The sequence below is a fragment of the Aquarana catesbeiana genome, linkage group LG01 (genome assembly GCF_042186555.1).
Source record: "Aquarana catesbeiana isolate 2022-GZ linkage group LG01, ASM4218655v1, whole genome shotgun sequence".
In the NCBI taxonomy this organism is placed as follows: domain Eukaryota; kingdom Metazoa; phylum Chordata; class Amphibia; order Anura; family Ranidae; genus Aquarana; species Aquarana catesbeiana.
In genome coordinates, this window is record NC_133324.1 from 405,010,700 (window position 1) to 405,023,372 (window position 12,673).

The 12,673-nt window shown below is 43.2% G+C and overlaps 1 protein-coding gene across 1 annotated transcript in view; it reads right to left on the reverse strand.

The window, feature by feature from the left end:
- Positions 1–12,673, reverse strand: part of SPATA6L (spermatogenesis associated 6 like) — a 112,086-nt gene that overhangs the window by 33,046 nt on the left and 66,367 nt on the right. The window contains exon 6 of the mRNA XM_073634966.1: positions 8,425–8,549. Coding sequence (XP_073491067.1) covers positions 8,425–8,549 — 125 coding nt within the window. The remainder of the gene's footprint in view (positions 1–8,424; positions 8,550–12,673) is intronic.

A 12,673-nucleotide genomic window follows, 5' to 3' on the forward strand; every position in this document is an offset into this window, starting at 1 on the left:
GAATAATGGGTTCTTTGTGGTAACTTTACAAACCTAAAAAAAAAAAAAAAAAAGGGGAAAAAGTATTATTAGTATGGAAACATTGTTTTTAAAATGCATACTATATCATTCATGAGATCAAAGAGAAAAAGAATCCAGAAATCAGTTCAGGAGAACTCTGATTATGAACAGCAAAACACCTTCGTTCTTTAGAGCATTCGTAAAGAAGAAATAAAATGCGCTGCATTCAACGATCAGAGATTTTGCAGCATGATGCATGTGCTACCTACAATACGAACACTAGTTTTACTAGACCGAGTGCTTCCGTTTAGTTTTTGCTTATGAGCATGCGTCGTTTTTTTGTCCGTCGGACTAGCATACAGACGAGCGGACTTCGGGGTCCGTCGTAGTTACGACGTAAAGATTTGAAGCATGTTTCAAATCTAAAGTCCGTCGGATTTGAGGCTAAAAAAGTCCGTTGAAAGTCCGGAGAAGCCCACACACGATCGGATTACCAGCCAGCTTTAGTCCGTCAGCGTCCGTTGGACTTTTGTAGACGAAAAGTCCGACCATGTGTACGCGGCATTAGGCTTCATGCACACTGGACGTTTTTACAGCTGCTGTTTTTGGCTTCAGACGTTTTTTTCTGCAGTCAATAAACTCCCCATCATGTTATCCTATGTGTCCATGCACACACAGGCTGTTATCAGCAGTTTTTGGCAGGGGCGTTTTCTGGCTGTAAAAAAAACCCAGAACCAGCGGGTTTTGAGAGGAGTTTTTCATCTGTAAAAATGCTCTAACACTGAAAAGAGCTGACATAGTTTAAAAACGGCATAAGCTTTTATGGGAGTATAAAAGCCAACAAACGCTACAGCTAAAAAAAACCATCAAAAACATGCTACTACAAAAACGCTGAAAAACTCACTCTACAGCTTTCTACAGCTAATGTTACTGTTTTTTTTTTTTATAACGTCCAGTGTGCATGAGGCCTTCAAAGTCACATGTTTATGCAACATCACCATAAGCTATGTTTTGTGAATGGCAAAGCATAAAGAGGGAGCAGTGGCACAACATCAGAACTGATGTCTATCATAGACTCTCCAATGCGGTGGGGGGGGGAAGCAGGATAACCCCTACCCCTTCCATCAAACACATCTTCTATAGGAGTGAAAGGTAATGTATGTAATATGCTTAGTTTTCAATTCAAAAGGTGTGACTGCTGCCAGGGGCAGCAAGTAGAACTAAAATGCAATAAAATGCATTAAAATGCAGAGGTGCATGTAGCTTAATAGCAGCACTACAAATTATCACTTTTAATAACCATAAGACATACGATTACCTGAAATTTTAAATGGCAGCTGAATATAGCACAATGGATTATGAAATAAAATAGCACAACACACAAAAATGTTGTACTGTATGCAAAAAGGGAAGAACGGATGTTTAGACAGGTCAATGTCATACAAAGGACCAACAGGTCCCAGTCTTATCTGGCATACAGTGATTTAATATCTCATTTTATAACCCACCAAACCATAATACTCTGCTGTGGCATGACTGAGGCTGAGCTAGCTGGCTGTAAATTAAACAGGTTTGAAGCACTGCTCGAAGCAGAAAAATTACAGCAGTAAATAATATGACATATCTGTCCAGCCAAGGGCAGACGATCTTCTAAGGAGAAGATCTTAGTTAGAAACATAGAAAAGGAAATAGGAAGCCAAGGTAAATGTACAATGTGTTCAGAGATACAGAAAAAAAGGCAATCCAAATATAGATGTCACTTTTTTCTGTTCTTGTTCGAAAATTGGAAAACTACTTTAATCAGTTGCTTATATCAATACAGCCACAGTCTTTATTCAAGCTTCTATAAGTTAGTTCCAATATCTTTATGCAGTTATATCTTTTTATTTATATTTCACATGGCATTATAAACTTGCAACTAATGGTTTATATAGTTACTTCTTTTTTAACCAAATGCTTATCAAACTATAGGTTCCATAACCTCTAGTAGTAGTTAGTCACATTCAAATGGAGTTATTCTGCAATTTTGAAGACAGCTTATCCAAGCCACTTCTTCAGTTCTAATGAGCTTCAGGAAACTACCCCAGCATTGATATCCACACAGGTAGTACAGATAGTACTTAACCAATCACCAAGGAAAAGGTCCAAGAACATGATGGGAAGTGTGAAACCACCCTGTCCTATATACATAAGGCTATCCTTGGTGTCCAGAAGGCTTCATAGGTACTAATCCTTTAATTTACATAGCCGAAGGTGTGAATTAGTGTCAAACCACTGGGGTAGAGATGGCATTATATGTAAAGGACAGAGGGTGTTGAAGGCCCCCACCCCTGTTCAGTGATGGTTGTTCCAGCTTAACCTAACATGTCCTCTTTCATGCCTTCTGCAACCAGTTGTCCTCTCTGTCCAAAATGTGCACCTCACTCTCCTCAAAAGAATGTCCCTTTTGCAGGAAACCTGTTAAGTCTTGACCCGTATAATGCCATTTTAACATCTCTAGCCTAGGGTTTTGACCACCATTCACAACTTCAGCCAAGTCTGACTGGGTATTGGTAGCCAGAGGTAGTGAAATTATTATACTACTGTCTAAGGCCACATTGTAAATGTAGCAAAAACCCCAAAAAAGGAAATCAGAAGTGGCATAGTGACCTATGCGCATTGGTTTTATCTGAATGATGAGAGGAGAACTATTTCTAGTCAACTTGCAGCTACATGGTCAAGTTTAAAACTTCCCAAACCAAAATTGAGTTATTAACCCTTTCATTGCCAAGTCCCTACGGCGTACGGACCTACAGAAGTGCCCGCAGGTGGCCAAAAGTACGGCGTATGGAGCTCATTTCTCCCTCTCCTATAAGCTGATGGTCACTTCAATGACCATAAGCTTATATGAGAATTGTTCAGCAGACTCTGCTGAACAATTCTATAACTCTGATCAGCGGATTACAACCCGCTGATCAGAGTTATTAACCCCTAATGTGACCGCCCACCCATGCCGCCGCTTCCCTGTCCCCTGCCTCTCCACCCCTGCCACACCCTTCCATCTAAAACTGCTCCCCCACTCTCCTCTCCTATCCCCTTCACCCCCATTCTTCACCCCTCCACCCGATCCAACCTCCCCCCTGCAAACCTGCTCCCGCAGCCACCATCATTAGCTGGAATGGGGCTTGGAGGGAATCCAGATGTGTCCCACCCCCGCCAGTCAGATCACCCCCCCAAACTGCCCCCGCACCCCCAATCCATGGTCACCGCGAGTGGCATCTCTCCTTCCCCTCCCGCCGCCTGCAGCTTATCCCTGCACTGATCTCCGCAGACTGTCAGGCTGGGCAGCGCGGCAGGGGGGAGGGGGGGAGCAGTGCAGGTGGGGGTGAAGTTGGGGCTTGGGGGGCTTAGTAAACATGTGTTTACTAAGCTCCCCCCTGTAGAAGAGAGGGTGCATGCAGCGATCACTACTGATTGCTGCTATATGCCCACTGACAGCTAATATATTGTAACCGCGAGTGTTACAATGTATCAGACTGTCATTTTCTGAATGAATGGAATCTCTATACAGATTCCTCATTCATTCAAGTAAAGTGCTGCAGAGGAAAGGGACTATCTCCAGTCCATTTCTCTGTCTCAAAAAAAGAGATATGGGGGTCTGTTTAGACCTCTGATATCTCTGCCCCCCCCAAAAAAACCCACAAACATAGTAAGACCCCCCAGATCCGCCCGCACTCACCCCTCCACGGTGACGCCCCCCCCTCTCGCACTCACCCTTCCACAGATATCTCAGCTCCTCCACCTGGCCAACCCGATCCATCCTGATCCGTCCGGATTGGCCAGGAGGAGAAGCCGGAAGACGATAGCGAATATTAATTCGCTATTGTCACAAGGGGGTGGGCTTGGGGTGCAATGCTCCCCGAGCCCAACCTTTTACAAGCCAATTAGAGCCTCGGGCTCTAATCAAATAGTTCAAATAGTTCAGCCTCCAGAGGCAGCCTCTGGGTTTAGCCTTGTGTGGCCTATTGACAGTAAACAGCATAGTGCACTTCTGACTAATGGCAAGATGACACGTCCTTTACCAAATGGGACTACTCAAGATAGCTATTGCACCAGTTATGCTGCAGTAGACATTTTAAAGTAGCTTTTTATGTTTTGGTCTGCTAAATTTTATAGATTTAAATATATATAACTGGAAATAATATAGAAAACAGCACTACTACTGGACTAGTTCAGCTACCTCAAAGGACCCCAGCAGAGTCATGTGATTTCCAACCTTTAGATACACAAACCCAAAACCAATGCTCTCACATTTGCCATGGCACAAAGTAGGACCCAATTCCTTCAACAAGGGATCCAAAAATGCATGAGTGAGCAGAGTAGCATATGTTCTTTAATTCACTTTTATTGTATTAAATGTGGTACAGATGGAAAACTGACTTTGTATTTCACACTAAACAGTGCTTACTTAGAGTGAATCTTGGTGATTTCCGTCCCCCTTTATTAAACTTTGATGCCCATAAGGAGGATCCCCTAACACATGTTAGTGATTATAGAGCATTTGGTCCTAAAACCATACACAAACCCTATTATACGAAATAGTTAAATATCGCATTAAGTAATATATATTTACATAAAGATTATAAACAAAAAACATAACTATACGACAAACTATAAAAAAATATATATATATTAAACCTCAGAAGAATAAATGAAAGAAAAACATCAGAGTGGAAAAAACAGAACTACAGAATAGAAATGCAGAAGATAAAGAATCTAAGGTTAACAAATGAACAAAAAGAAATAGCGAAGACATTTAGGACAAAGTATATATCCTCTAAATGATGCAATCAAAAAGATCTTGCAAGAGCAAAAATCATTGTCTGATTATGATTAAGATTTAGTCACGCACCATCTTTAATTTAAGCCCTGTAAGACTTGAGTATGCATAGTAAAAACCCTATACACTTCTCTTTTGCAGAGCTGCAAGAACATATCCTCTCCTATTTTAAAAGATCCTATTTTCTCAATACTTTTCAATGAAAAGGTACCCCCATCATACACCATGACAAAGTGTCTTGCAATGTTTGTGGGGCTTTAATTCTACTGATGTTATAAAAATGGTCCCCAAACTTGTCTTATTTAAACAATATTTTTATTAGATTTTCTTTATGGTATGCAGAGCATTATATATTAGTAAAGTGAGTATCGAAACAGGTGGCACAATAGAACTGAAAATCATGGGGGGTGGAGCGAGGGGTGGGGTGGAGGGGTGGAGCGAAATGTGTTGGAGACATGGCCTGGCTGGAGTCCAGGCTGAGGCTGCCATTCATCTCACTTCATGCACATGGGTGTGCTTCATTAGGTGCGACTTATGGATCTTTTGCTTTGACATTGCTGCAGCTTGGAGCTAGGGCGAGCGGGCGAGCTCCCTGTCCCTGCCTGCACTTACAGCGGTCTAGTTGGACTTTACCTCTCTACTTAAACAGCACCTAAATTTGGTATTTTTACTTTTTTTTTTTTTTTTTTACGATAAATTTATTGAAATAATTCAACATAACAAAAGTATAAAGAGCGTTTTGTACATTGGTTACATAGGAAATCTTGAAAACAGAGAAATACCAGTGGTGGTCATGGTTTACATTTTGTTATATGGAGATGCTCTAGGTTCTCTGCGCCCCCTACCCCCCCCCCCCCGCACCCCTTCCGGGATCTTGCTGTGCAGGAGGCGGTGGTATTTTTACTTTCAAAGATTTTTATTTGTTTAATGCAAAAGTACATGAAATATACTATTACCAATGAGGCATTGAAAAACCGTTGAGATTACATGTAAAACCAGCAATCAAAGAATAGTAAGACAGTAAACCTTGGTTTGGCTTCGTAATCCTTGAGAGGCCATCTCACATTTTGACTATTGTTGCAGGATCTTTGGGGGAAGTACTCCCGGCACCCCTTTTGGGATCATACTGTGCTCGGAGGACCACCCCAACAATCCATGGTGAGGCGATGAGCCTTGCGGAGGGTAGAGAAGCACTAGAACCAAACCTTCACGTCTCGTGGGAAGGACCTTTTGTCAAACTGTCATTAAGGTAACTGACCCATGGGTCCACTTTGAATGTTATAATGGACCATAGTGTGGGAGAAAAGGGAAAGAATAGAAGAAAGTGGTTGGTCAAGAGAAGAGAAAAGAAGAGGAAGAAGAGCCAATCAACAGGAAGGGAGGTATTGGTTAAGTGATAGCCACTATTTGTTAGGCCTGTATTCCAGGAATGAAAGAGATGCCCACATGCTGGGCCCAAGGTTTCCAGATAGTTTCAAATGTAGAGGTTGTTAAGATGCTAGTCAACTTCTCCTGGGACATAATTGGTATTTTTGTTTCAAATAAGGAATGATGATGCAAGGATTAATAGCAGGAGATGGAAAGGGGGAGAGCGGTGTCTTAGGCAGTTCCTGATGGTGATTCTAGAGCCTAAGGTACTTGTATAAATTTGGATTGTGAAGAGAGGAAGGGTATCTGCCTCATGATAGTGTCAAGACTGAGGGATGATAAGGCTACAGGTGGTTGCACCTATTGATAGCCTGAAAAAGTGCAAAAGGTGAGAATTGGTTAGTAGGAAGGAGAGACACAAGCAAGGTAAAAAAAAAAGGTGAAAGGTGAGAAAGATCAGGAGATAGGTGGAAAAAAGGGGAAGGGAGGATACCGGGTAGTAATCTTCAGGGTATAAGGCGGACCCAGCTGGGGGAGCATGGACTCTGCAAAGTGTCTTGCTAGAGTGTATTATAATTAATGTACAAATTCACATAGTAAGACTTTAACAGGGGTACCTGCTTATCCCACAAATATAGTTTTCTTTAACCACTTCAATACCAGGCATTTACACTCCCTTCCTTCCCAGGCCAATTTTCAGCTTTCAGCGCTGTCGCACTTTGAATGACAATTGCGCGGTCATGCTACACTGCACCAAAACAAATTTTTTATAATTTTGTTCCCACAAATAGAGCTTTCTTTTGGTGGTATTTGATCACTGCTGGGCTTTCTATTTTTTGCACAACAAATAAAAAAAAAACGAACATTTTGAAAAAAAAAGGGTTTTCTTTGTTTCTGTTATAAAATTTTGTAAAAAAGTAAGTTTTCTCCTTCACTGATGGGCATTGATGAGGCTGCAATGACGGGCACTGATAAGGTGGCACTGATGGGCACTGATAGGCGGCACTGATAGGCGGCACTGGTATGCAGCACTGATGGGCATTGATAGGTGGCACTGATGGGCACTGAAAGGCTGCACTGATGGGTACTTATATGTGGCACTGATAGGTGGCATGGATGGGCACTGATGGGCATGGATGGGCACTTACAGGTGGCACTGATGGACACGGATGGGTGGCACTGATGGACACTGATGGGCATCACTGATAAGGAGACATCTGGCAGGCATTAGTATTGGACACCTTCCTGGTGGCCATGGGTGGCATACCTGGTCGTCCATCTGTAGTGGCCATCCCTGGTGATCTTGGTGGCATCCCTGGTGGTCCAGTGTGGGCATCCGCGGGGGTTCTGTGCTGATAATCAATCAGCGCAGATCCCCCCTGTCAGGAGAGAAGCACGATCGGCTCTCCTCTACTCGCATCTGTCAGACATGAGTGAGGAAAAGCCGATACACGGCTCTTCCTGTTTACACTATGATCAGCCATGATTGGACACGGCTGATCATGTGGTAAAGACCCTCCGTCAGAGGCTCTTTACTGAGATTGGTGTAGTGGTGTGTCAGACTGACACGCCGCACCACCGATCACCGCGCTGTGCGGCCCCACGGGCGCGCGCCGGCAGTTATCCTGAAAGATGTCATATGACATCCAGTCAGTATAACCGAACCACCACCCGGCCGTCATTTTCCTATAGGACGGGCGGGAAGTGGTTAAACATTAAACAGGTTTCCGTAGTTTCTCCGCTTGTTTTAAAATAACTTGGGGATAAGAATTGGGGATAAAAGTTTTTACTAAAGCAGGAGCTCTTCTTGCAACTAACCACTTTTTTATACTCTTGAATATACAGTGTTATTGTACAGTACTGGCAAATATCTCAATACAATTTTTGCCTTTAATAAATTCCAGATTAATGGATTAATGCATCACAAATAATAATAACTATTTGATTTCTCTTGTTGTCTTTTACTAAATCAATTCTATTTTTATTCACTGCAATAGTGTATGCTCTATTTAAAAGTCGTCTAGATCTAGAATATCCCCATACTAGAAATCTACTGTAAACAATTCTTGGTTACTATCTCAAAGCTTTCATTTGTTTTTCAAAAAGAGGGGCCACAGTAAGTAGTGGCTTACCACTATTCTTGTCACAGACAGATTTTATATTATACATTTACTGAAGGGCAGTTTTGGAAGTAATTGCTTATCATACATGCACTTAAAGAACAAAAAGGTACTCACTTTAAAGCCACAGAGAGTTTTCATCAGGACCTCCCTATCCACTCCTGGGTATGGAGGAGTCAGTTTTGGCTCAGGGAACAGAAAGTCTCGATGGTTCTGCTCATATGTGGCTAAAATCTCTTCTCCTGTAGCAAAATATAGAACACATAATGCACAAGTAAAGTGAAGGAAATATCTTAATACATAAAAGTAATAAAGTAATAATACTTGTATACATGTTGTGCTGCGCTTTTTGATGGATTGCTACTGTTAGGTATTATTATTATTATTATACAGGATTTATATAGCGCCGACAGTTTACGCAGCGCTTTACAACAACATTAGGGCAGACAGTACAAGTACAATACAATTCAATACAGGAGGAATCAGAGGGCCCTGCTCGTTAGAGCTTACAATCTAGGAGGGAGGGTCAAGTTATACAAAAGGGTAATAGCTGTGGGGGATGAGCTAATGGAGAAAATAATGCAGTTGTTAGATGGAGGCAGGATAGGCTTCTCTGAAGAGGAAAGTCTTCATGGATCGCCTAAAAGTGGATAAATTTGGAGACAGTCTGACAGATTGGGGTAGGGAATTCCAGAGGATGGGCGAGGCTCGGGAGAAGTCCTGGAGGCGGATATGGGAGGAGGTGATGAGGGAGCTAGAGAGCAGGAGATCTTGGGAGGAACGGAGAAGGCGTTTAGGTTGGTATTTTGAGACTAGGTTAGTGATGTAGCTGGGGGCACAGTTGTGGATGGCTTTGTAACTTATTGTTAGTATTTTGAATTTAATTCGTTGGGCGAGTGGCAGCCAATGGAGGGATTGGCAGAGAGGGGTAGCAGACACTGATCGGTTTGTAAGGTGGATGAGTCTGGCAGCAGCATTCATGATGGACTTAAGGGGGGATAGTCTATTTAAAGGTAAGCCAATGAGGAGGGAGTTGCAGTAGTCGAGGCGAGAGATAACCAGGGAGTGAATCAGGAGCATTGTAGTTTCACTGGTTAGAAAGGGACGTAGTTTAGAGATGTTGCGGAGGTTGAGGCGGCAAGCTTTGGAAAGTGATTGGATGTGGGGCTGAAAGGAGAGTTCAGAATCTAGGATAACACCTAGCACCCTGACATGTGGGGACGGGTGGATGGTTTTGCCATTGCTCGTCACAGAGAAGTCAGGGGAAGAGGCACGTGGGGGAGGAAATATTATAAGCTCGGTTTTGGACAAGTTGAGTTTGAGGAAGTGGTGTGACATCCATACAGATATGTCGGTTAGTAAGTTAGTGATGCGTGAGGAGACTGATGGAGTGAGTTGAGGGGTGGAGAGATAGATTTGTGTGTCATCAGCATAGAAATGATATTGAAAGCCATGAGAGGCTATCAGCTGACCCAGGGAAGAGGTGTAGATTGAAAATAAAAGAGGTCCAAGAACAGAACCTTGGGGGACCCCGACAGAGAAGGGAAGAGGAGTGGAGGAAGTAGAATTGTAAGTGACACTGAAGGTGCGTTGGGATAGGTAGGATGAGAGCCACTGAAGAGCACAGTCACGGAGACCGATGGAGTGAAGTTTTTTGAGGAGGAGGGGGTGGTCAACCGTGTCAAAGGCAGCTGAAAGATCCAGAAGTAGGAGTACAGAATAGTGTCCGTTGGTTTTTGCAGTTAGTAGGTCATTTGTGAGTTTTAAAAGAGCAGTTTCTGTGGAGTGTTGAGGGCGAAATCCAGATTGAAGGGGATCAAGAAGGTTGTTTTTAATGAGGTGGTCACTCAGTTGGTTGTAAACCAGGCGTTCAAGGAGTTTAGAGGAAAAGGGGAGCAAGGAGATAGGGCGTAGGTTGTTAAGATTGGTAGGGTCCAAGGATGGTTTTTTGAGTATGGGAGTGACCAGTGCATGTTTTAGAGCATCGGGGAAGACGCCAGAGGTGAGGGAGAGATTGAAGATGTGGGTTAGAGAGTGTAGGATGGGGTCAGAGGGTGACCGTAGCATTTGAGAGGGAACAGGGTCCAGGGGACAGGTAGTTAGGTGGGCGATAGAAAGGAGTTTAGCAACTTCGTCTGGAGTAGTAGATTTGAATAGAGGTAGTGTCAGTTGTATCTGTTGACATGGGGTCTTAGCTGGGGGAGATACCTGTAGAGTGGAGATTTCATCACGGATTGTATCAATCTTGTTTTTGAAGTGATTAGCGATTTCCTGGGCAGTGAGTAAATCAGTGGGGGGAGGCGGTGGAGGACAAAGTAGAGAGTTGAAGGTAGAGAAGAGTTTACGGGGATTGGATGAGAAGGTATTAATAAGAGTTGTAAAATAGGTTTGCTTGGCAGTGTGGAGGAAAGAATAGTATTTTTGGAGGGCAGATTTGTATTGGTTGAAGTCTTTGAGAGACTTAGTCTTGTGCCACAGACGCTCAAGAGCGCGACTACGTTTTTTGAGAATTTTAGTGTCATCTGTTTGCCAGGGTTGTAGGGGTCGAGGCCTGATTCTGCGTGTAGTAAGGGGAGCGAGCTTGTCCAGGGTGGAGGACAGAGATTTATTGTAGATGGATATGGCTTGGTTGGGGCAGGACAGGGGGGAGATTTTGTCATAGAGGTGGTCGGTAGCAGAGTGAGGGGAGTTGAAGTTGCGAAAGGGAAAAACATTTCAGTGTAAGCAACAACACATTAAGATATAGATATAATGACATCCCAGTCTTAGTCCATAGGGTTCAGTATTGAGTTCAGTGAAAAATGTAGCGTTAAAAATATAAAACAATAAAACATTGAACAATATATCAAGTATTGTTTGTAAATAATAAAAACTTTGTGATAAAAATCAATCTAAAATATAATAAATATAAAACAGAACATGTATATAATGAGTAGAAACACAGCTGAGAAAGTCCTAAAGGTGAAACAATCCTATGGTAAACATATATGGAGCCCACCACAAAAAGTTGTTGCCCAGAAGTGGGGTACAAAGGCCTCAGCAGGCATCAGGGATAGTGTGTCCTCCACCCCAGATAAGAGGTATACACTCATGCCGGAAATAGTGGACTTGAATGTCAGCGACAACGAGTCAATCAAGCGAGGATAGCCCGATCAGATTTTCAAACTGATCCAGGGAATCCAAAGAGCTCCAAGAACAAATCCAGGGAATCGTGCAGGTAACCGTGAGGCTGGAACTCAGATGTTAAGCAGCCAGACTGGAAAGCCAAAAACTGATTACAAGATCACATTGTTGAGTCATCAAAAAGTTCACATTTTTTGTGAACCTTTTGAATCTTTTGCATTGAATTTTTGTCACATTCTTATGTAGCAGCTGTTCATTTTTCTTCACTAATTGAGTTAGCGCAGTAATATCCCCTATCCACATTTTCAATATTGAGTTGGCCCACCCTTTGCAGCTATAACAGCGTCAACTCTTCTGGGAAGGCTGTCCACAAGGTTTAAAAGTGTGTCTGGGTATATGGGAATGTTTGACCATTCTTCCAGAAGCAGATTTGTGAGGTCAGGTACTGATGTTGGACGAGAAGGCCTGGCTCACAATCTCTTCTGCTCTAATTCATCCCAAACGTGTTCTATCGGGTTGAGGTCAGGACTCTGTACAGGGCAGCCAGGTTCCTCCACCACAAATTTGCTCACACATGTCTTTATGGACCTTGCTTTATATATATCAGGATTTGCACTTCATATGTGATTTATTAGGAGGTATCACATTAATTTACAGTGATTACAGGTTGCATAGAGAATTATCCATATTATAATAAAGTAATCATATTTGTCCTTAAACAGAAAAAATACCAATGTTGATAAGGTGGCAGAACATTTAGGCACTTGGTAACATGATCTCTGCTAAAGGGGTGATCTTAAAGCGGAGTTCCACCCAAAAATGGAACTTCCACTTTAAGTGATGGTGACCCTCTGACAGGCCACATTTGGCATGTCATTTTTTCTGGGGGGGGGGGGGGGGGGAGCATATACCCTCTTTTTAGAGGCATCCAGCTCCCACTTCCTCCCAGGGCTCCACGGCACCGGAAGGAAGTTCCCCTCTCCCCCCTCCCTCCCTGCAATCTTCTGGGACACGTCACAGGTCCCAGAAGATTGACCGGCCATTCACAGCGTGCAGCGTGGCTCGCGCATGCGCAGTGCGTGCCCGGCTGTGAAGCCACAGCTGGGTGCCTGCAGTAAGAATGCCGGCGCCCTGGAGAGGAGAAGAAGAGGAGCGGGGCTTCGTACGCCCGCATCGTTGGACCGTGGGACAGGTGAGTGTCCGATTATTAAAAGTAAAATTATTAAAAGTCAGCAGCTACTAG